Source organism: Bufo gargarizans, chromosome 9 (assembly GCF_014858855.1).
Source record: "Bufo gargarizans isolate SCDJY-AF-19 chromosome 9, ASM1485885v1, whole genome shotgun sequence".
In the NCBI taxonomy this organism is placed as follows: domain Eukaryota; kingdom Metazoa; phylum Chordata; class Amphibia; order Anura; family Bufonidae; genus Bufo; species Bufo gargarizans.
Window position 1 is genome coordinate 181,871,361 of NC_058088.1, and position 20,501 is coordinate 181,891,861.

Below are 20,501 nucleotides of genomic sequence, written 5' to 3' on the forward strand. Positions count from 1 at the left end.
CACATGCCGCGTCTGCAGCCAAGTGCGGCTCTGGAGGAATGGAATCGGGCCAGATTTATGATCTGCTTTAATTAGTACATCATTAATGTAAACCATAATTAACGGTCCTCACAGCGGGTTCGTTCCTAGGCAATGCGCTGAGCAGCAAGGAACGTGAAACCTCAGCAGATTTTATTTTTATCTTTAACTTCATGACATTTTGACTTTCATAGGATCAAAAAGATGATTATTTTTATTTATTTTTTTATACAAAAAACAGTGCCTCATTTGCCCGTAGGCTGTGACTGGTACTGCAGAGCCGGGTCAATGGGGCTGAGCTGTTGTATTTCACCCCTGTACTGGAAACAGCTGTCCAGTAGGAAAACATGCACATAAATGGTGGCCTGATGCTTCCCCATTGGAGTGTCTGATATTGATGGTCTTTCCTCAGGAGACAGGTCATCAATATCAGATCGGTGGGGGTCCGACACCCCCGACGATCAGCAGTCTTAGGCAGCTGCGGTACCAACACTATACAGTATATGGAGCAGAAGCAGAAAGCTACACACATGGCGCAGTCTTGGGCACACTGCGGCGTTGCTACCAGTCACTTTTGCAGTACCCGGGCATGGCCTTCTGCTCAATATACGGTATAGGTTCTGTGGTGCGGCTGCCTGAACAGCTGATCGGCGGGGGTGCCGGATGTCGGACCCCCACTGATCAGAAAATGATGAGCTATCCTGAGGATAGGCCATCAATATCTGTAATCCGGACAACCCCTTTAATCAGAAGAATTTTCTAATTAATGCTCCCCTCTGGTGTGTTACTGGAAACGAGCGCCAGATTACCAGACGTTCCAAACCATCTGCTTCCAGACTAAAGGAACTTGACCTGAGCAGCAGATTTTGTGTTAACATTTTATTTTAGATTTACAGATTTTATATACATTTCCATGACCAACCAATAATCCAGAATATTTGATAGCACCTATTAAATGCTGGATTAAAGGAAATTTTTAATAATAAAAACAACAACATGGCGCCTATAATGATTTCTACCCTCCACTCCAAGCCGTCCAGTTCCCCTATGTCCCGACTAAGCATGGTTATAATGAGATATCACAAACCTGAGATGGTGCATATAATTCATCCTGAGAGAAGCAGGTGGTCACTGACAGCTGTTTGGAATTAAAAGGGGTTGTCCAGGATCAGAATAACATGGCTGCTTTCTTCTGTACAGCGCCACCCCTGTCCATGGGTTGTGTCAGGTATTGCAGCCCAGCTCTACTAAAGTGAATGAGACTAAGATGCAATACCACACACAACCTGTATTCAGCTGTGGCGCTGTATTAAGAAGAAATAAGCCAGTTTGTTTTGTAATCCTGTACATCCCCTTTAACAGCAATAAATGTGTCACATCCGTCACACATTTAGGCCTCGTTCAAAGGCGAGGCTCTGTAATCTCCCACGTAGCCATTGACTTTAATGTGTGTATTCACACATCAGTGGTCCTTGGCAACACCACAGAATCGCCCCCTATTTTTGCCCGTGATTATGGGTCCCTCACGCACATTATAGTCTATGGGTCCGTGAAAATCACAGACACAAAACGGACGCTGTGTTTGGTCTGTAATTTTCACGGATCGTTGCTAGAATATTAAAGGGGTTCTCCGGGCTTTTAATATTGATGACCTATCCTCAGGATAGGTCATCAATATCAGATTGGTGAGGGTCTGACCCCCGGCACCGCCGCGATCAGCTGTATGAAAGGAAGGTGCGCTCAGTGCGACAGGAGACGGAACGTGCGCACTGAGTGCACCTTCACTTCATACAAGTGATCCGGGTGTCAGACCCCCGCCGATCAGATATTGATGACCTATCCTGAGTATAGGTCATTAATATTAAAAGCCTGGAAAACCCCTTTAAATTTTTTAGCCTAGCAGTGTCCGTGGAATACAGATGACACACAGCTTCGCGGACATCTTCACGTATGAACTACTGGCCATCCTGTCACTGATGTTATCATGGACGTGTGAAAGAGGCCTTACTATGTATGTCAGTAGTGTCCAACCTGCGGCACCCTAGCTGGTGTAAAACTACAAATCCCAGCATGCCCTGACAGCCTGCTGTTCTATATTGCTCAAAACATATTTCTAAAAAAATTTAAAAAATGTTCATATTCAGTCCCCCGACCTGGACACAGCTTAAAAGTTCTGTGAGCGCCCTGTATGTGAAACCTCCCGGCCCCATATAGAACACGTGTATTACAGTAATGCTACAGTATGTCTTGTAAACAGTTAAACGTCAGTTATGTCTATTGTTCTGACTCCATCCTACCTGACCTCTTCCTTTATGCATAAAAACGTATGATAAAAGTACCATCGTCATCAGGTACCCTTAAGATGTCCATATGAGGTTAAAAGGGTTTTCCAGGCTCCTGATATTGATGACTTATCCTCAGGACAGGTCATTAATATCCATTCGGTAAAGGTTTGACACTCGCTACCTCCACCAATCAGATGTTCCCTGCGCCTCCGGCCCTGGAACTAGCACTGTGAATGGGGCAGGCAGCACGGCTCCGTTCAAGGTGTAGTGGCCGTGCTGGGGTACTGCAGCTCAGCTCCCACTGAAGTGAATGAGAGCTGAGCTGCAGTACCACGGCTCGGCCACTACACTTTGAACGGAGCCGTGCTGCCTGCCCCATTCACAGTGCAGGGCCAGAGGGAACATCTGGTGGGTGGACGTACTGTCCTGAGGATAAGTAACCAATATCAGGAGCCTGGAAAACCCCTTTAAGCCAAAGGGTACTCCTGATGATGCTTTTTGGATTCAGCAGGTTGACAGATACAGCGGGTACTCTGCCATAGCCCTACGTGGGTATACATATGCATGTTTGGCTTGGCTGAGTATGCATGTGTCTTGAATGGGGCGAACGCTGCTGCCAGACACCTCCAGCGGTAGCTCATCTCCCCAACAAAAGGATTTGCAGTTAAAGGCTTTGTACACCTTTGGAGGCACTTTTTTTTATTACTGCATTATACTTATTTTGATCTAAAACTCATTTTTTGTGTACAGAGCTGAAATACTCTACTAGCCGCCTGTGGATCTTTTTGTCTTTTTCGTCATCTGAGGATCTGACAGACTCCTTATCTCAGTCATAGCTCAAACCTTATCTTACTGATAAGAATGTGGCTTAAATAAGTGTTTATGACCTCTTAGTAGTTGACCAAAAGTAAAAGTACCAGTCACACGGTTAGAAAAACTGTTAACCTTTTGTGACAGAATGACTCAGTAGTTTTAATAAAGGCCCATTGAAAATATTATTTTTATCCAAAAATAAGTTAAATGCAACAATAAAAAAAAAAATTGCCTCCAAATGTGTACATAGCCTTTAAGGCTGTATTACACAGCCCGATTTAACAGGGAGGGAAATGTTCATTCCCAGCAATTGTCTGCTCGCTAGCGGAGGAGACCACTGCTATTACACGCAGAGATCTCCTCCTTAGTTTAGGGACGAGCGATCGCTATACCATTGATCTTCCCTATACTGAATCAATGTTTGCAGGCAGCAGATCCTGATTACACAGCACGATCTGCCGCCTGCAAATTCTTTTTAACTTGTTAAAAGATTTGGATTGCCCGTTGGCATTAGGCCTCATGCACACAACCGTATGTATTTTGCGGTCCGCAAAAACGTATCCACAAAAAAAATACGGATGACGTCCGTGTGCATTCCATATTTTGCGGAACAGAACAGCCGGCCCCTAATAGAACAGTCCTATCTTTGTCCGTAATGAATACAATAATAGGACCTTTTCTATTTTTTTTGTGGAACGAAAATACGGACATAATGCACACGGAGTACGTTCCTTTTTTTTTTTTTTTTTTTTTTGCGGACCCATTAAAATGAATGGTTCCGCATACGGTCCGAAAAAAAAAAAAGGAACAGACACGGAAAGAAAATACGTTCATGTGCATGAGGCCTTAGTATTAGATTGCCAGATGATAACTAATGAGCAGAAAATCGGCAGGTGTAATACGAGCTTTACAGTCCTGTCTCTTCTCTGCCCTCAGGGGATAGGATGCCTCTCAGTGGTCAGCCGTTTCGCAGAATCAGTGGGTTCGGCCGACATCTGTGTATGGCCAGCTTGAATCAGCTGATCTTAGCAAAACCCGACAGATATATGTATTTAATGGCAAAATACATTCAGTTCTACTAACTGAAACAAGAGTTCAAATCTGGCTACAGGACTGTATGGTGAATGGACAACATGGTGCCAAGCCCTGTGCCAGCAGGGGGCAGCAATGTGAACAGTGTGCAGTTCTCCAATGTTCATGTTATGCAGGAGGTGACAATCTGCATACAGCGACAGAGTTCACCTTCAGGATCACAGCTCATCTCGTGATGTAGAATGGAGCCCATGATGCATATCCCCCCGAGAGTCCTTGAGGGTCTTCTGTGATCCGCTCCAGTCTGTCCGTATGTTGTCATCGTCCCAGAGGGTGGAAGTCTCGGTGTCACTTAACCAGTTGGGTTCCCCAGTGTAATGAGTGGGGTAAACAAGAAGAGGATGCACAGAAAAAACCTTCAGATCTCGAACGGGAAAATGGCTTTTATATTCCTTGCTGTGAAAGTAGAGAATAGACATAATAGAGGTTAATGCCACTGGGTGCAGGAGATACAGAGGGCAGGAGACAGAACCCAACATTAGCGGCACCTACTTTGGATGTGTGTCTGACATAATGGGCAGGAACTCGTCTACTGGGAGCATCTTAGAGAGGGGCTCAGCATTCAGCAGCTTCTGGGCCCCCTGCAAGGAGATCATGTAACACAGGGTCCAATAGGAGTAATCGGCTTCCACTAGGTTCCTCACGTTCTCCACTGACTTCTCAGGATCTGTGGTCACTTGTTTCCTGCCTATGTATCTGTAACAGGAAGAATAGTCAGTCCTTACCTACAAATACCAGGTATTTAAAGGGGCATTCCCACCTTAGACTTCTATAGGAGATCCACAGGATATGCAATAACAATCTACCAATGGTGAGACCAGCGCCTATCTCCTGAACTTGGGTCCCTCAACCCCTGTCTGAAACGATGGGATGTCCACCACATCCAGGCAGAGAATGAATGTAGAAGTGGCCAAGCATGTGCTTGGGAGACGACTGAGCGTGCTTGCCTTGTTATGGGGATAGGTGCTGGATCTCATCTATCAGACATTTGTAGAATATCTTGTGGATGTGCTCTAAATATCTAAGGTGAAAACACCTATTTCATGCCTTACATCAGATCCCACTCGAGCTTGGCGGCCCGGATGTCATCCTGAAGTCGGATCATCTTTCGCTTGAAATAGGATGTAAACCGTACGTCGTCCTCAAACACCAGAGTGCCCTCCAGCTGCCGATCAACTATCTGAAATTTGGACACAACAGAATTTACTACAGAAAAAAAAAAAGCCCTTTTACCATTGCCCCAGCTGACTAGTGCACTTTCTATGTGACTTTCTAAGAGGAGTGGGGGATGGTAGGTACAAGCGATCTAAACATGGCTCAATAAAGTTGTCACCTGTCAAGCCCATTCGGCTGCCGTCCTGACAAACTAACCTGAACCTGTCAGAACAAACTAGGTAATATGTGGCTACTGGTCATTCAAGTATCATGCGAAAGGGACCGTCTCACAGGGAGAAAGCCCTTCCATATGAGGGGGTTCTTGCTCAGGAACTCCCCTCTATGAGAAAGACTGGAGGGCCACTGAGTAAGGCTACATGCACACGACCGTTGTGTGTTTTGCGGTCCGCAAATCGCAGATCCACAAAACACGGATGGCGTCCGAGCGCGTTTCGCAATTTGTGGAACGGCACAGACAGCCTTTAATATAACTGCCTATTCTTGCAAAGCGCGGACAAGAATAGGACATGTTATATTTTTTTGCGGGGCCGCGGAACAGAGCAACGGATGCGGACAGCACATGGAGTGCTCCCCGCATCTTTTGCGGCCCCATTGAAGTGAATGGGTCCTCATCCGAGCTGCCAAAACTGCGGCTCGGATGCGGACCAAAAAAACGGTCGTGTGCATGAGGCCTAACTGTGGGATCCGCTCAGATGAACCTGGCCCTGTTTTACTTACATGGCAATTCATATGACCCTGCAACACGATCCACCGATCCATGAAGCAGCGGTCAAGCGTGCTCATTTGCCACTTCCTTCATTTCTATGGGACCGATGGAGCAGCCAAGCGCTGTGCTCCGCTACTTCTGTCAGTCCCATGATTGTCCCATAGATTTTCAATGAATTAGCAGGGCACATGCTTAAAGGGGTTGTGCCGAAAAAAAATTATTCTACAGTTTTCCAACCAGTCCCTGGATCTGAATTCTTTTGTCATTGCATGTGATTAAAAATGTTGTATACCTACGGAGGTATCCAATTAAATTTATCTGTATAGCGCCACCTGCTGTTTGTTTATTTAATTCTTTGTCCTGCACACTGAGATGGCCGCACATGCTCAGTTTCATCCTTCAGCTGCCTCCTGAGTTGTCATAGGGAGAGAGCTGCAGCAGACTGGGCACGCCCCCCGAGCCGCAGCAGACTGGGCACGCCCCCCGAGCCGCAGCAGACTGGGCACGCCCCCCGAGCCGCAGCAGACTGGGCACGCCCCCCGAGCCGCAGCAGACTGGGCACGCCCCCCGAGCCGCAGCAGACTGGGCACGCCCCCCGAGCCGCAGCAGACTGGGCACGCCCCCTGAGCTGTCAACTTGATATAAATCTGGCAGAGCAATGAATGTGGAGATCTTTCTACATTAGGCAGGCTCAACCTGCGGCCCTCCAGCTGTTGAAAAACTACAACTCCCATCATTCCCAGACTGCCTACAGCTATCAGCCTACAGAAGGGCATGGTGGGAGTTGTAGTTTTACAACAGCTGGAGGGCTGCAGGTTGAGCATCCCTGTTCTACATTAATCATGGGAGAACCCCTTAACCACTGCTCCGCAGAACCTCCTCCTCACTGTGCTCATGCTCTAAGGAAGAGCGGGTGCTTATGACTCCCATTCTAACGAATGTCCTGGTCAGTCATTTATCATCTATCCTGTGGATAGGTCATCGCCACCCGTAGTTGATGGCAGGGATGCTATGATAAAAGAGCGTGTCCCTTCGCAGACACATTACCTCTTGCCATATTTTAAAATGGCTGAGGAAACAGCCCACCTCCCCTTTAGTGAGGGTCCGACCGGAGAATGGATCGTAGAATCCCGGCAGAAGATTCACCCCAAGACGCTTGATGTCGCTGCTGTTCAGAGCCCTACAAGGGATGATAAGAGACGATTAGGAGGTGACCCTGCTGTATAACTAGAGGACATGTCTACTGGGCTGCATCAGTGGGAACACAAACAGCAACCACAAGGATCCTGTCACCAGTGTTATGTACTGGTTTTATATCAGATGAGTTCTGAGATAGAGGATGTCACTTGAAATCTTTCCCAGACATGTATGTAAGTGGTATCTGCATGCTGCTCATTCAGGCATATGGATGTTATCTGCATGACTGGCGCACTGTAACGTTACAATGCACCAGATCTCCAGAAGCACATGCCATACCGCTGTCTGATCTGATGAGCAGAGCAGGTTGCAGTCAGCTCCACTGACAGGTCTCGCAGCAGCCGTCCTTCCTCCTCCTCCTTTCTGGTCCAGCTCCTGCTTCCCCTGAGATACCTCATCTACTGTACAATACACAGCCCAGCTGCTGCAGAACCTGATGGATTGACAGGAGGCGCCGCTCTTCCCGTCACAGACAGGTTGTGCAGCAGCTGCCAAACCTCTTTGGAGACTGAAGGGGGGACCTCCATATGTAAGTACACACTTCAAGAAACTTTTCCAATATTCATATAATGAACATCAAGGGAAATTTACCATTGATACGTCTGTAAATAATAATTGTAAGAACATGAGCTTCTGACCAGTCTACGGAGATAAGCGGCGCTACTTATTTCTTTCTAAAAGTCAGTCACAGATCAGTTTTTCCAGAAGTTCTTCCTCCTTTGTCAAACGCTGCTTGACTGACATGTAAATGGTTCATCCTGAAGAAGTTCTGCAGCAGCTCCAGTGTGTATTATATAGAACATGACACACCTCAGCTGCTGCAGTACATCACAATGCACACCTCAGCTGCTGCAGAACATCACAATGCACATCTCAGCTGCTGCAGAACATCACAATACACACCTCAGCTGCTGCAGAACATCACAATGCACACTTCAGCTGCTGCAGAACATCACAATACATAACTCAGCTGCTGCAGTACATCACAATGCACACCTCAGCTGCTGCAGAACATCACAATATACACCTCAGCTGCTGCAGAACATCACAATGCACACTTCAGCTGCTGCAGAACATCACAATACATACCTCAGCTGCTGCAGTACATCACAATACACACCTCAGCTGCTGCAGAACATCACAATGCACACTACAGCTGCAGCAGAACATCACAATACACACCTCAGCTGCTGCAGAACCTCATAATACACACCTCAGCTGCTGCAGAACATCATAATACACACCTCAGCTGCTGCAGAACCTCATAATACACACCTCAGCTGCTGCAGTACATCACAATACACACCCCAGCTGCTGCAGAACATCACAATACACACCTCAGCTGCTGCAGAACCTCATAACACACACCTCAGATGCTGCAGAACCTCATAATACAAACCTCAGCTGCTGCAGAACCTCATAATACACATCTCAGCTGTTGCAGAACATCATAATACACACATCAGGCTCAGCAGGAGCAGGGGTAGGGGGCAGATTATATAAGATGTCTGCTAACTGGACTAATCTCCTCAACTAACCCTCACTTTCCTACATTCGTGTTTCCTTAGGCTGAGTTCACACTTCAGGTATCTTGGTCAGTTATTTTCATCAGTTATTGGGAGCCAAAACCCGTAGTGAAGCCGACTCAGAGATGGGGTATAAGGGAAAGATTTCCTCCCGTTCTTCATCTTTGACCCACACGGCTCACAATAACTGATGGAAAGTGTGAACTCCGCCTTACTGAAACGTAGTCATGTATGATCCAGTAAAAAGTTTACCCTCCATCCACTGCATCCAACACGCGGCAAGCGATCTCTTGCTCATACAGGGAGCGGAGCATTATCTCCCGACGTTCAGGGCGGCGAAGAAGATTTATAAGAATTACCTAAAACATGAAGAAGCGGATTAGAGGACGGATTCTTTACTGGGATATGATGGTAGGGCTACAGACAGACAGAAAATTTAGACCATTTTTTTTTAGCAAGGAGATACTGAAGTAAAAACATGAATACTTTTTAATACGGAGTGACGTCTGCATGTCTGTGTAGGACATGGACCTGGAGTCTGTGGGGGACAACGGTCTGCAAAGGTGTTCAGGTCCATGAGACATGAATCAGAATAGTGCACGACCGAGGGTCCGTGTGGTGGGAATAGAACCATTTATTTCTATGGAACCGTGTGCAATCCATCGTACATGGACCAACCATCTCAGGAAACATAACAAGAACGTATGATGTGCACGTGAGAACACTTCTGTTAACAAACCTCATCAAATCCCATTTTGTCCGGATGCTTTTCTGGCGGGAACACGTACTGAGAGGTAATGAATGGGAAGCCTTCCACTGTAAAACAGAAAGGTAACGGTTTCTATATGCACACGACTGTATGAATTTTGCGGTTCGCAAAAAAGGATCTGCAAGAAATACGGATGACGTCTGTGTATTCCGTATTTTGCGGAACGTAACAGCTGGCCCCTAATAGAACAGTCCTATCCTTGTCCTTAATGTGGACAATAATAGGAAACGTTCAATTTTTTTACAGAAATACGGAAACGGAATGCACACGGGGTAACGGGGTTCAGTTTTTTTTTTTGCGGACCCATTGAAGTGAATGGTTCCGCATACGTTCCGCAAAAAAAACTGAACGGATACGGAAAGAAAATACGTTCGTGTGCATGAGCCCCAAGTCTGAGAGTTATACTCGTCACTAAATATTAGGAAATTGCTTTTATAGAAATTTCTTAGGATCGGTTCACATCACGTTTTTGGCATCCGTTTAACATATACAAAAAAAGTATATGTTAAGAGATGCCATACAGTGGGATGCGTTCATCTTAAGCTACTTTCACACTAGCGTTGTTTTAATCCGGCGTTCAATTCCGACACCGGAACTGCCCGCCGGATCCGGAAAAACGTGTGAAAACGGATTACATTTGAATCCTGATCAGGCTTTCGATCACAATGGAAAAATGCATTGGAAAAAACGGATCCGCCATTTATGGACTTTAACTTTTTTTTCACATTTTTCGGGTTTAAGATGCAAAAGCCTGATCCGTTTTGACTGAACACACGAGGCCAGATCCGGCGTTAATGCAAGTCAATGGGAAAAAAGCCTGATCAGGCGTTCAGTCAAAGTGTTCAGGCTTTTTGGCCGGAGGTAAAAATACTGCATGCTACGTTTTTCTGAAAAGCCTGATCAGTCAAAAAGACTGAACAGAAGACATCCTGATGCATCCTGAAGGACTGACTCTCCATTCAGAATGCATTAGGATAAAACTGATCAGTTCTTTTCCGGATTTGAGCCTCTAGGACGGAACTCAGCGCCGGAAAAGAAAAACGCTAGTGTGAAAGTACCCTTAGAGTTCCATTGTAAAAAAAAACTGGACTCTGCAGGATACAAAAGCATGGTCTGCTGCGCTTTTGTATCCGTTAAACCAGGCATGTCCAAAGTGCAGCCCTCCAGCTGTTGCAAAACTACAACTCCCAGCATGCCTGGATAGCTTACAGCTATTAGGGCATGCTGGGAGTTGTAGTTTTGCAACAGCTGGAGGGCCGCACTTTGGACATGCCTGCGTTAAACAAATAGCAAAAACATGATGTGAAACCATCCTTAACACCTTTAACTCATTATCAGAAAATGAATTTGCTAAATTCTGCCACTGCCTAATCCCCCTCCCAGCGATGAACACATTCAGGGGCAATTTATTTATATTTTTACAGATTTTGGACAAATTTTTTTTTATTTTTTTATTCGTCTTTCTTAAACCGTGTCAGCAGTTTTTGTTCCACAGGGTTAAGATTCACCACACCTGCAGAGTATCTCGCTTTTAGTTTCACATTGAACAGTCAGGTTGCTGCTCTGACAGCTGGATGTATAGCCCTTATCTCTGAACACCTGACAGCTCATAAACAGTGACTATAGCTCAATTCTTATCAAACTGATTAGACTATGGCTTAAAGGGGTTATCCGTGTTCAGAGCTGAACCCGGACATACCCCAAATTTCACCCAGGCAGCCCCCCTGACAACAGCATCGGAGCAGTTCATGCTCCGATGCTCTCCTTTGCCATGCGCTGAATCACGCAGGAAAAAGGCATTTTGTGGAGTTCCGATGATGTACCGGGCTGCCAGGTGGAGGCTTCCGCCCAGCAGTGAGCCCGGTGACGTCACCGGCACTGATGGGCGGGCTTTAGCCTGTAAAACGGCTAGGGCAGCGCTAAAGCCCGCCCATCAGAGCCAGTGATGTCATCTAACACACTGCTGGGTGGAAGCCTCCGCCCGGCAGTGTGTTATAGTAAAAAAAAAGAGCCCTTGCCCTGCGCGATCCTGCGCAGGGCAAGGGAGAGCATCGGAGCATGAACTGCTCCGATGCTCAAGTCAGGAGGGGCTGCCTGGGTGAAATTATGGGTATGTCCGGGTTCAGCTCTGAACCCGGACAACCCCTTTAAATGAGTGTTTATGAGTTGTCAGGAGATCAGAGATAAGGGATATACATCCATCAATCAGAGCAGAAAACTGATGGTTCAGTGTGAAACTAAAAAGTGAGGTACTCAGCAGATGCGCTGAAATTTAACCCTGTAGAACAAGCATGTCAAACTCAAAGGCTAACATGGGCCAAAAAAAAAAAATTTAAGTTTATGTGGGCCGCATAAAAAAAAAACGCCTGGCCGTGCGGAGGCGTGCGGATCCGTCCAGACTTACAATGGAAGTCAATGGGGACGGATCCGTTTGAAGATGACACAATATGGCTCAATCTTCAAACGGATCCGTCCCCCATTGACTTTCAATGTAAAAGTCTGGACGGATCCGTTCAGGCTACTTTCACAGTTAGAATTTTTTTTACAATATAATGCAGACGGATCCGTTCTGAACGGATCCACCGTCTGCATTATATGAGCGGATCCGTCTCAGACGGATCCGCTCTGAACGCAAGTGTGAAAGTAGCCTTAGGGGCGAGAACCTGGGATCTTTCATCCCTTGTCCTATTCAGCTCTATCAGGGTGAATAGGAGTTCACACTGTCCCTACTGCTCTGTGCCTTGTGCACACAGCATCAGGGATGTTACCATGGCAACCAGGGCTTCTGTAGCGTCCTGGCTGCCATGGTAACTGATCGGAGGCCCAGGCTTACACAGCTGGGGCTCCGATCAGAAGTTGCCACTGCACCACCAATGAGGGGGAGGGGAGAGGTCCCTGTGGCCACTGCCACCAATGATTTCAATACTGGGGGGGTTGAGAGGGGCTGGCGCACTGTGCCACCAATGATTTTAATGGGATGGGGGGGTTGAGGGGGGGGGGGCACACTGCACCACCAATGATAAATTACCCCTTTATACAGGAGGCGGGTACTGGCAGAACAGCAGTTAACCCCTCAGGTGCGGCACCTAAGGGGTTAACTGCCTCTGATCGCAGCTCCCTGTCAGGGGCAGGGTGTCGGCAATGCGATTCTGCTGCCGGCACCCGCCTCCTGTATTGTGTTAAACTACTTTCACTATCAGGCCACACAGAGCGGCGCCCAGCTATGTCTCAGCACTCACCATTAGTCCTGGGCGCCGCTCGTTCGACTGCAGTGCTCCATTACTGTCTCCTCTCCTGCTCCACATGCTGCTGATTACTATCGGAGCGATGGGAGGAGACATCAGCTTCACTAGTGGGCGTTCCTTCTTCCTGGCTGTAGCGCTGTCCAATCGCAGCGCAGGGAGAAGGAACGCCCACTAGTGAAGCTGATGTCTCCTCCCATCGCTCCGATAGTAAGCAGCATGTGGAGCAGGAGAGGAGACAGTAATGGGGCACTGCGGGCGAACGGAGCGGCACCCAGGACTAATGGTGAGTGCTGGGCGCCGCTCTGTATGGAAATAGTCCAATCATTGGTGGCGCAGTGCGCCCCCCCCCCCCCCTATTCTCATTGGTGGCGCAGTGCGCCCGCCCCTCCTCCCCCCTCTATTCTCATTGGTGGCGCAGTGCGCCCGCCCCTCCTCCCCTCCCTCTCTTCTCATTGGTGGCAGCGGCAGCAGCACAGGGGGAGGGAGGACAGCTTCCTTCTCCCCGTGCTGCTGAGAGAACATGAGCGCGCCGATAGCAGCGCGCTCATGTTCAGAAATACTTGCCGGGCCGCAAAAATATTCATTGCGGGCCGCATGCGGCCCGCGGGCCGCATGTTTGACACCCATGGTGTAGAACAATCACTGCTGAAAATTTTGAAAGACCTACTGAAAAACTGATTTTTAAGCCTAAAATAAGTAAAAGGCAAATGTAAAAAAAATGACCCTTTATGATTTCCTTGCTATGTATCTCCACAGTAATATCGCCCATACTTTGCACATCTTGTTCCTTATGTCTAGCCTATATACTTTAGTTTATGTTTGGCCTTGCTTTCATACTGTACCTGTTCATTACATCACTTTTGCGGTCCTCATCCCTAGTTATAGTCTGTAATATACTCCAGAGCTGCGCTCACAATCTATCTATAATGCTCCAGCACATATTGGCTTCTTACACGGTATCAGGATACAACTCAAAATGAAAATCACTACAGCAAACTCCGGGCAGGCACTGAACAGCCAAGGAACGCTGGGAGATTTCAGCTCTGTATGCTGCAGAATTGTGATTACAGCTCTGTGCTACAACACATTACAATGTACAAGCTGCGGTGTATGCATGTGTAATCCTCTTCAGATATGTCAATGCTCACCCATTGCCTCTAGCAGAAGGTGTACAAAATTCAGCTTGTCGTCCTCCAGGTCGTGCTGTGGGAGCGGAGGTGCATTGATGTATCCAAAGTGATGGTTGTTGCATATGTAACCTTGCACTCCTGAAACAAAGAACCTGTTAGGCTTCGTTCACATCACCGTTCAGCCTTTAGGAGCAGGAGAACGGAAAGGACAGATTTGGCACATAACTGAGCCAAACGGATCCTAAGGACCCCATAGACTATAATGGGGTCCGTTAGGTTTCCGCTCAGAAGATTTTGGAGCAGAGACAAAAGTAGTGCATGCGGGACTTTTGTCTCTGCTTCAAAAATCTTCCTCTGAGCGGAAACCTAACAGACCCCATTATAGTCTATGGGGTCCTTAGGATCCGATCGGCTCAGTTATGTGCCAAATCTGTCCTTTCCATTCTCCTGCTCCTAAAGGCTGAACGGTGAGGTGAATGAAGTCTTACCTACAGCCAAAGGACAGACCCACGGAAGAGTGCAATGTCTTCCGATACATACCTGACGCCAAGCACGAGTGTGCAAACACAATGACATCGTCATAGGTCCAGGTGTAATTGGGGTGAGGGGGGTGAAATGCCAGTTTGCTGCTCTCTTCTTTGTGCAGGTCCAGCAGGAAGGTGGAGTGCACCATGGGGACAGGGAAGCAGCCGACACGCTGGCGGTTCTTTGTGGGGTAATAATCGGCTGTTCGGCGATAAAATCCCTGACAACAAGAAGGCACGCAGTTACTGACAACCCAATTTCAGAAACCTGCTAGGTCTAACTGTCTCATATCAGACTGCTGCTGGCTCCAGAGCCTTCCAGGGAACAGGCAGCTGGTAAAGCTGCATTCTAGCGACTATCCACTTACAGATTGGGGTCCCGAGTGGTTAACCCCCTCCACCTTCCTTTTATGAGGTCCTTAGGGTACGGCCAAACGGCAATTTTGTGCGCTTCATGTGACTTGTGCCCCTGTATCGCTGTGCAGCCATAGAAAAGAATGGAGTTGCAGAGCGATTCGCACACTTGCCCCGACTATGACCCCAGAATTGCAAAAAATCCAACACTGAACGAATTTTTGCGATTCTGGGTCACGGTCAATGTGTCAGCTGTGCTGCAACCACGTTCATTTCTGTTGCTGCCCTGCGATACAAGGGCACATGACACGCGTCACGCCCAAAATTGTCAGGTAGCCGTACCCTAACAGGGGCATATGTAGAAGCGCCACCATTATCGCCTGAGCGGTCACATACCTGAGGAGTCATCCCGCACCAAAAGTTAGAGAATCCTGTCTGGGCATCCAACATCGGTGCTATCAAGGTCTTATTCTCTGCCATGAGCGACTGCACGGTCTGAACGTTGGTCAAGATGTTGTCCGCATCGGTGTACTGTAAGATAATGGGGATAGACTACTGGCTAGAAGCCAACACCGCACAGGACACTTCAGTGATTCACCGTAATGGGTTAATCTCATCCATATGACCGTATATGGTACTCACCACACTGTGATGGACGTGTCGGTGTAAATAGACCAGCGGCAACGCTCAGGTAACCCCATATATTACCCTTCATGCACCACCAAGGCTCAGACACCCGCCCGCCCCACTTCTCAGTCGTACCAGAATGTAGTCGGCTCTGTTCTCTCTTGCGTAGTCCAGGGCCTCCTGTCTGAGCTTCATCACGTGCTCATAGCGCTCCTTGGGCCACTGTTTTGGACCAGTCTCTTCAGGATACCATCTGCGGACAGAGGAGGAGATACAGTTAAAGACAGAACATTGTGTCCCACTCACCATCTACCGCTCCTGTAGGTCAGGATACAAAACCTTCCCTCCATGTAATGTCCAAATAATACCACCATGGAGTGCTCTAATAATACCACCATACAGTGTTCAAATAATTTCATCATATAGTGTACTGATAATACTAGATGAAATAATACCACCATATAGAGCTCAAATACCACCATACAGTGTACCAATAACACTACCAGAGTGCTCAAACAATACCGCCATACAGTGTTCAAATAATTTCATCATATAGTGTACTGATAATACTAGCTGAAATAATACCACCATATAGAGCTCAAACACCACCATACAGTGTACCAATAACACTACCAGAGTGCTCAAACAATACCGCCATGGAGTGCTCAAGTTATACCACCATAGATTTCTCAAATAATAGCACCACAGTGTACTCAAATAATACCACCATACAGTTTACCAATAATACTACCAGAGCCCTCAAATAATACCTCCATATAGTGCTCAAATACTACCACCATGCAGGGCACAAATACTACCACTACAGAGCACTCAAATAATACCTCCATACAGTGCTCCAATAAGGCTACTTTCATACTAGCATTTTTTGCGGATCCGTCATAGATCTGCAAAAACGCTTCCGTTACCATAATACAACCGCCTGCATCCGTTATGAATGGGTCCGGTTGTATTATGTCTTCTACAGCCAAGATGGATCCGTCATAAACACCTTTGAAAGTCAATTGGGGATGGATCAGTTTTCTATTGTGTCAGAGAAAACGGATCCGTCCCCATTAACTTACATTGTGTGCCAGGACGGATCCGTCTTGCTCCGGACCACATCGCGGACAGATGTGGACAGCGTTATTCTGTCCGTGATGGGAGCGCAACCAAACGGAACAAAATCTATTCTGGTGCCCTCAGTTTTGTTCAGTTTTGTCCCCATTGACAATGAATGGGGACAAAACTGAAGCGTTTTCTTCCGCTATTGAGATCATATGACGGATCTCAATAGCGGAATTGAAAACGCTAATGTGAAAGTAGCCTAATACCACCATAGAGCGCTCAAATAATACCACCATATAGTAATCAAACAATACCGCCATGCAGTGCCTAAATACTACCGCTATACAGCGTTTAAATAATACCACCTTGCAGTGGGGTATATTCACCATTCAGCGCTGGCAGCCATATTGGCTATTACCCAGCTTTCTAGGCAGCAGATTGAGGCTACTTTCACATTAGCGTTTTTTTGCGGATCCCTCATGGATCTGCAAAAACACTTCCGTTACTATAATACAACCGCCTGCATCTGTCATGAACGGATCCGGTTGTATTATGTCTTCTATAGCCAAGACCGATCTGTCTTGAACACCATTGAAAGTCAATAGGGGACGGATCTGTTTCTATTGTGCCAGATTGTGTCATAGAAAACGGATCCGTTCCCATTGACTTACATTGTGTGCATTTTGGTGTCCGCCTCCAGAGCGGGATGGAGACTGAACGGAGGCAAACTGAGGCGTTCTGAGCGGATCCTTTTCCATTCAGAATGCATTAGGGCAAAACTGATCCGTTTTGGACCGCTTGTGAGAACCCTGAACGGATCTCAGAAACGGAAAGCCAAAACGCCAGTGTGAAAGTAGCCTAAGAAACCACTTCACTACTTGACATAAGACAACTCGGGGGGCAGTTCTGTGCGCCATCTTAGTAATATGTAGAATTCTGTGCCGACAGCAGATACAATGAGCCGGGGGGTCCGACCTCACCTGGGGAACTCCTGCGCTCTACAGACCACCGACCGATACAAGGGGCGCACCGCCTCCAGCCACTGCCGCAGCACCTCCAGGGTGGCGTCCTCATTGTGATCCGTCACACACCTGCAAGGACGAAACCAAGGACATCTCATCACAGACACGACCCAAGCTGGGAAAGCTGGGTGACAAGCTATACTCCCAGGGGGCGAACCATACTGCAAAGAGTATGCTGGGAGTTGTAGTAAAACCTAGGAGCAGCGCAACTACCTCTTGCGGAACGCACATCGCCGGCACTTTATAGAAAATGCCTTTTCTTGTCTGCAATTGCGGACAAGAATAGGACATGTTCTATTTTTTTCTGGATCGGAATTGCGGACCCGCAATGAATGGGTCCGCAATTCAGTTATGCAAAATGCGGAACGAAATTGCGGACGTGTGAATGGACCCTTAAGCTGCTGTTATGATCCTGCGATTTGCCGCTCTAGGGGGCACTAGATATTAAAGGGGCACGCGCTGCAGGCCCGGCGATAAACGGAAGGATTTTTCTATTGTTATTATAAATAAATATTTTAAAATAGAATTTTATGAAACTTTTATTTTGTAATAATAAAATTTTACTCATTTTTTTCCTACTGTACAGGACTAAATATGACAAATTTCAATCGGTTGGCACCAATTCAAGTTGTCGATACAATTGGCGGCGGTTTAAGGATCTAATCCAATTGGCGTTGGTGTAGGGATCTAAACTGATTGTCTGGCGTACGGATCTAATACGATTGGCGTCGGCGTGAGGATCTAATGGATTTGTGCTAGTGTGGGAATCTAATCTGATTGGTGCCAGTGTGGGGATCTAATCTGATTGGCGCCAGCGTGGGGATCTAATCTGATTGGCGCCAGCGTTGGGATCTAATCTGATTGGTGCCAGCATTGGGATCTAATCTGATTGGCGCCAGCGTGGGGATCTAATCTGATTGGCACCACCGTTGGGATCTAATCTGATTGGCGCCACCGTTGGGATCTAATCTGATTGGCGCCAGCGTGGGGATCTAATCTGATTGGCGCCAGCATGGGGATCTAATCTGATTGGCGCCAGCGTGGGGATCTAATCTGATTGGCGCCACCATTGGGATCTAATCTGATTGGCGCCAGCGTGGGGATCTAATCTGATTGGCGCCAGCGTGAGGATCTAATCTGATTGGCGCCAGCATGGGGATCTAATCTGATTGGCGCCAGCAACGGGATCTAATCTGATTGGCGCCAGCATGGGGATCTAATCTGATTGGCGCCAGCGTGAGGATCTAATCTGATTGGCGCCAGCGTTGGGATCTAATTTGATTGGCGCCAGCGTGAGGATCTAATCTGATTGGCGCCAGAGTGGGGATCTAATCTGATTGGCGCCAGCGTTGGGATCTAATTTGATTGGCGCCAGCGTGAGGATCTAATCTGATTGGCGCCAGCGTGGGGATCTAATCTGATTGGCGCCAGCGTGGGGATCTAATCTGATTGGCGCCAGCTAGGGGACCTAATCTGATTGGCGCCAGCGTGGGGATCTAATCTGATTGGCGCCAGCGTTGGGATCTAATTTGATTGGCGCCAGCGTGGGGATCTAATCTGATTGGCGCCAGCGTGGGGATCTAATCTGATTGGCGCCAGCGTGGGGATCTAATCTGATTGGCGCCAGCGTGAGGATCTAATCTGATTGGCGCCAGCGTGGGGATCTAACCAATCACAGCCCATACAACACAATTGGCTAAAATGATTCATTAATGGTTCGGGGTAACGGCACGTTCCCACATAGTGGCAAAATCAGGCGCAGGGACGTGGACTTGGGGACCGCACCCTTTGGCTAGGGCTAAAAATATCAGACACCATTTGGGGGGTAAAGGGGCCAATTAACCATAATCCTCCCTCACCAGATGGAGATCCTCTCCTTAGGGTACTGCAGTCTCTCTAGCGCCCCCAGGCTGTAGGGCAGCGCATGTGCGGCGTTGCGAGCCAGAAGTGCAATGACCAGGGAAGGAGGTGAGGAGTCGTTACCGAGCACCGGCTCCTGACCGGAGGCCAGTAGTCCCAGGCCCGGCAGGAGAAGGAGCAGTACAACGGCAGGGGCCATGCAGGAACACCGGGGAGGACGTGTCAGAGGAGGGGGAGACACGGGCGGGGAGTGCACGAGAGGAGGGAGAGGGGGCGCTCAGGAGGCGGGAAAAGGAGGGGGCTACAGTACTGCTTGCTTTCACTTTACCTCAGGCGCAGTGTCCTGTCATGTCTGCTCTACACCACCATGGCTCCCTGAAGTCTTATGAGTCTTTCCTTCATATTGTCCTTCAGACTGTCTAAATCACCATCCTTGTCTGACTACTTCCCAAGTCATATCCACATCTGGGAAAGCTGGGTGAAAGCCAATATGGCAGCCTCCTTAGATTCCTGAATGGCAGATGAGGATGTGTACCAGGCAGAAAGCAAGCTGTACTTTGTTTTGTATGACCAGAAAAATTAAGCTATACCATCGATTACCGCTGCATCTGTGGCGTGTTTACCGTATGCGCCATAAAAAAAAAAAAGCGTTAAACGGACCCATAGGTGCTTTTGGACATCCTAATATAATGGGAGCCTATAGGTTCATGTAGTAATCATACGTGTGAATATGGCTTTAACCCCTTAAGGACACAGCCTTTTTACACCTTAGGACCAGGCCATTTTTTGCAAATCTGACCAGTGTCACTTTAAGTGCTGATAACTTTAAAACGCTTTGACTTATCCAGGCTGTTCTGAGATTGTTTTTTTGTCACATATTGTACTTCATGACACTGGTAAAATGAAGTAAAAAAAAATATTTTTTTTGCACCAAAAAATACCTAATTTAACAAAAATTTGGAAAAATTTGTAAATTTCAAAGTTTCAGTTTCTCTACTTCTGTAATACATAGTAATACCCCTAAAAATTGTGATGCCTTTACATTCCCCATATGTCTACTTCATGTTTGAATTATTTTGGGAATGATATTTT

At 47.4% G+C, this 20,501-nt stretch overlaps 1 protein-coding gene across 1 annotated transcript; it reads right to left on the bottom strand.

Moving 5' to 3' along the window:
- Window positions 1-3,862: 3,862 nt before the first annotated feature.
- Window positions 3,863-19,664, bottom strand: CERCAM (cerebral endothelial cell adhesion molecule). The gene is made up of 12 exons (XM_044306109.1): window positions 19,409-19,664; window positions 17,508-17,618; window positions 15,598-15,715; window positions 15,232-15,366; window positions 14,498-14,702; window positions 13,976-14,095; window positions 9,553-9,629; window positions 9,066-9,172; window positions 7,138-7,270; window positions 5,261-5,388; window positions 4,701-4,904; window positions 3,863-4,604 (listed from the first exon to the last, which is right to left on the bottom strand). The coding sequence occupies exons 1-12, from the start codon at window positions 19,606-19,608 to the stop codon at window positions 4,367-4,369; spliced, it is 1,776 nt and encodes a 591-aa protein (XP_044162044.1). The 5' UTR covers window positions 19,609-19,664; the 3' UTR covers window positions 3,863-4,366.
- Between the last annotated feature and the right edge of the window lie 837 nt (window positions 19,665-20,501).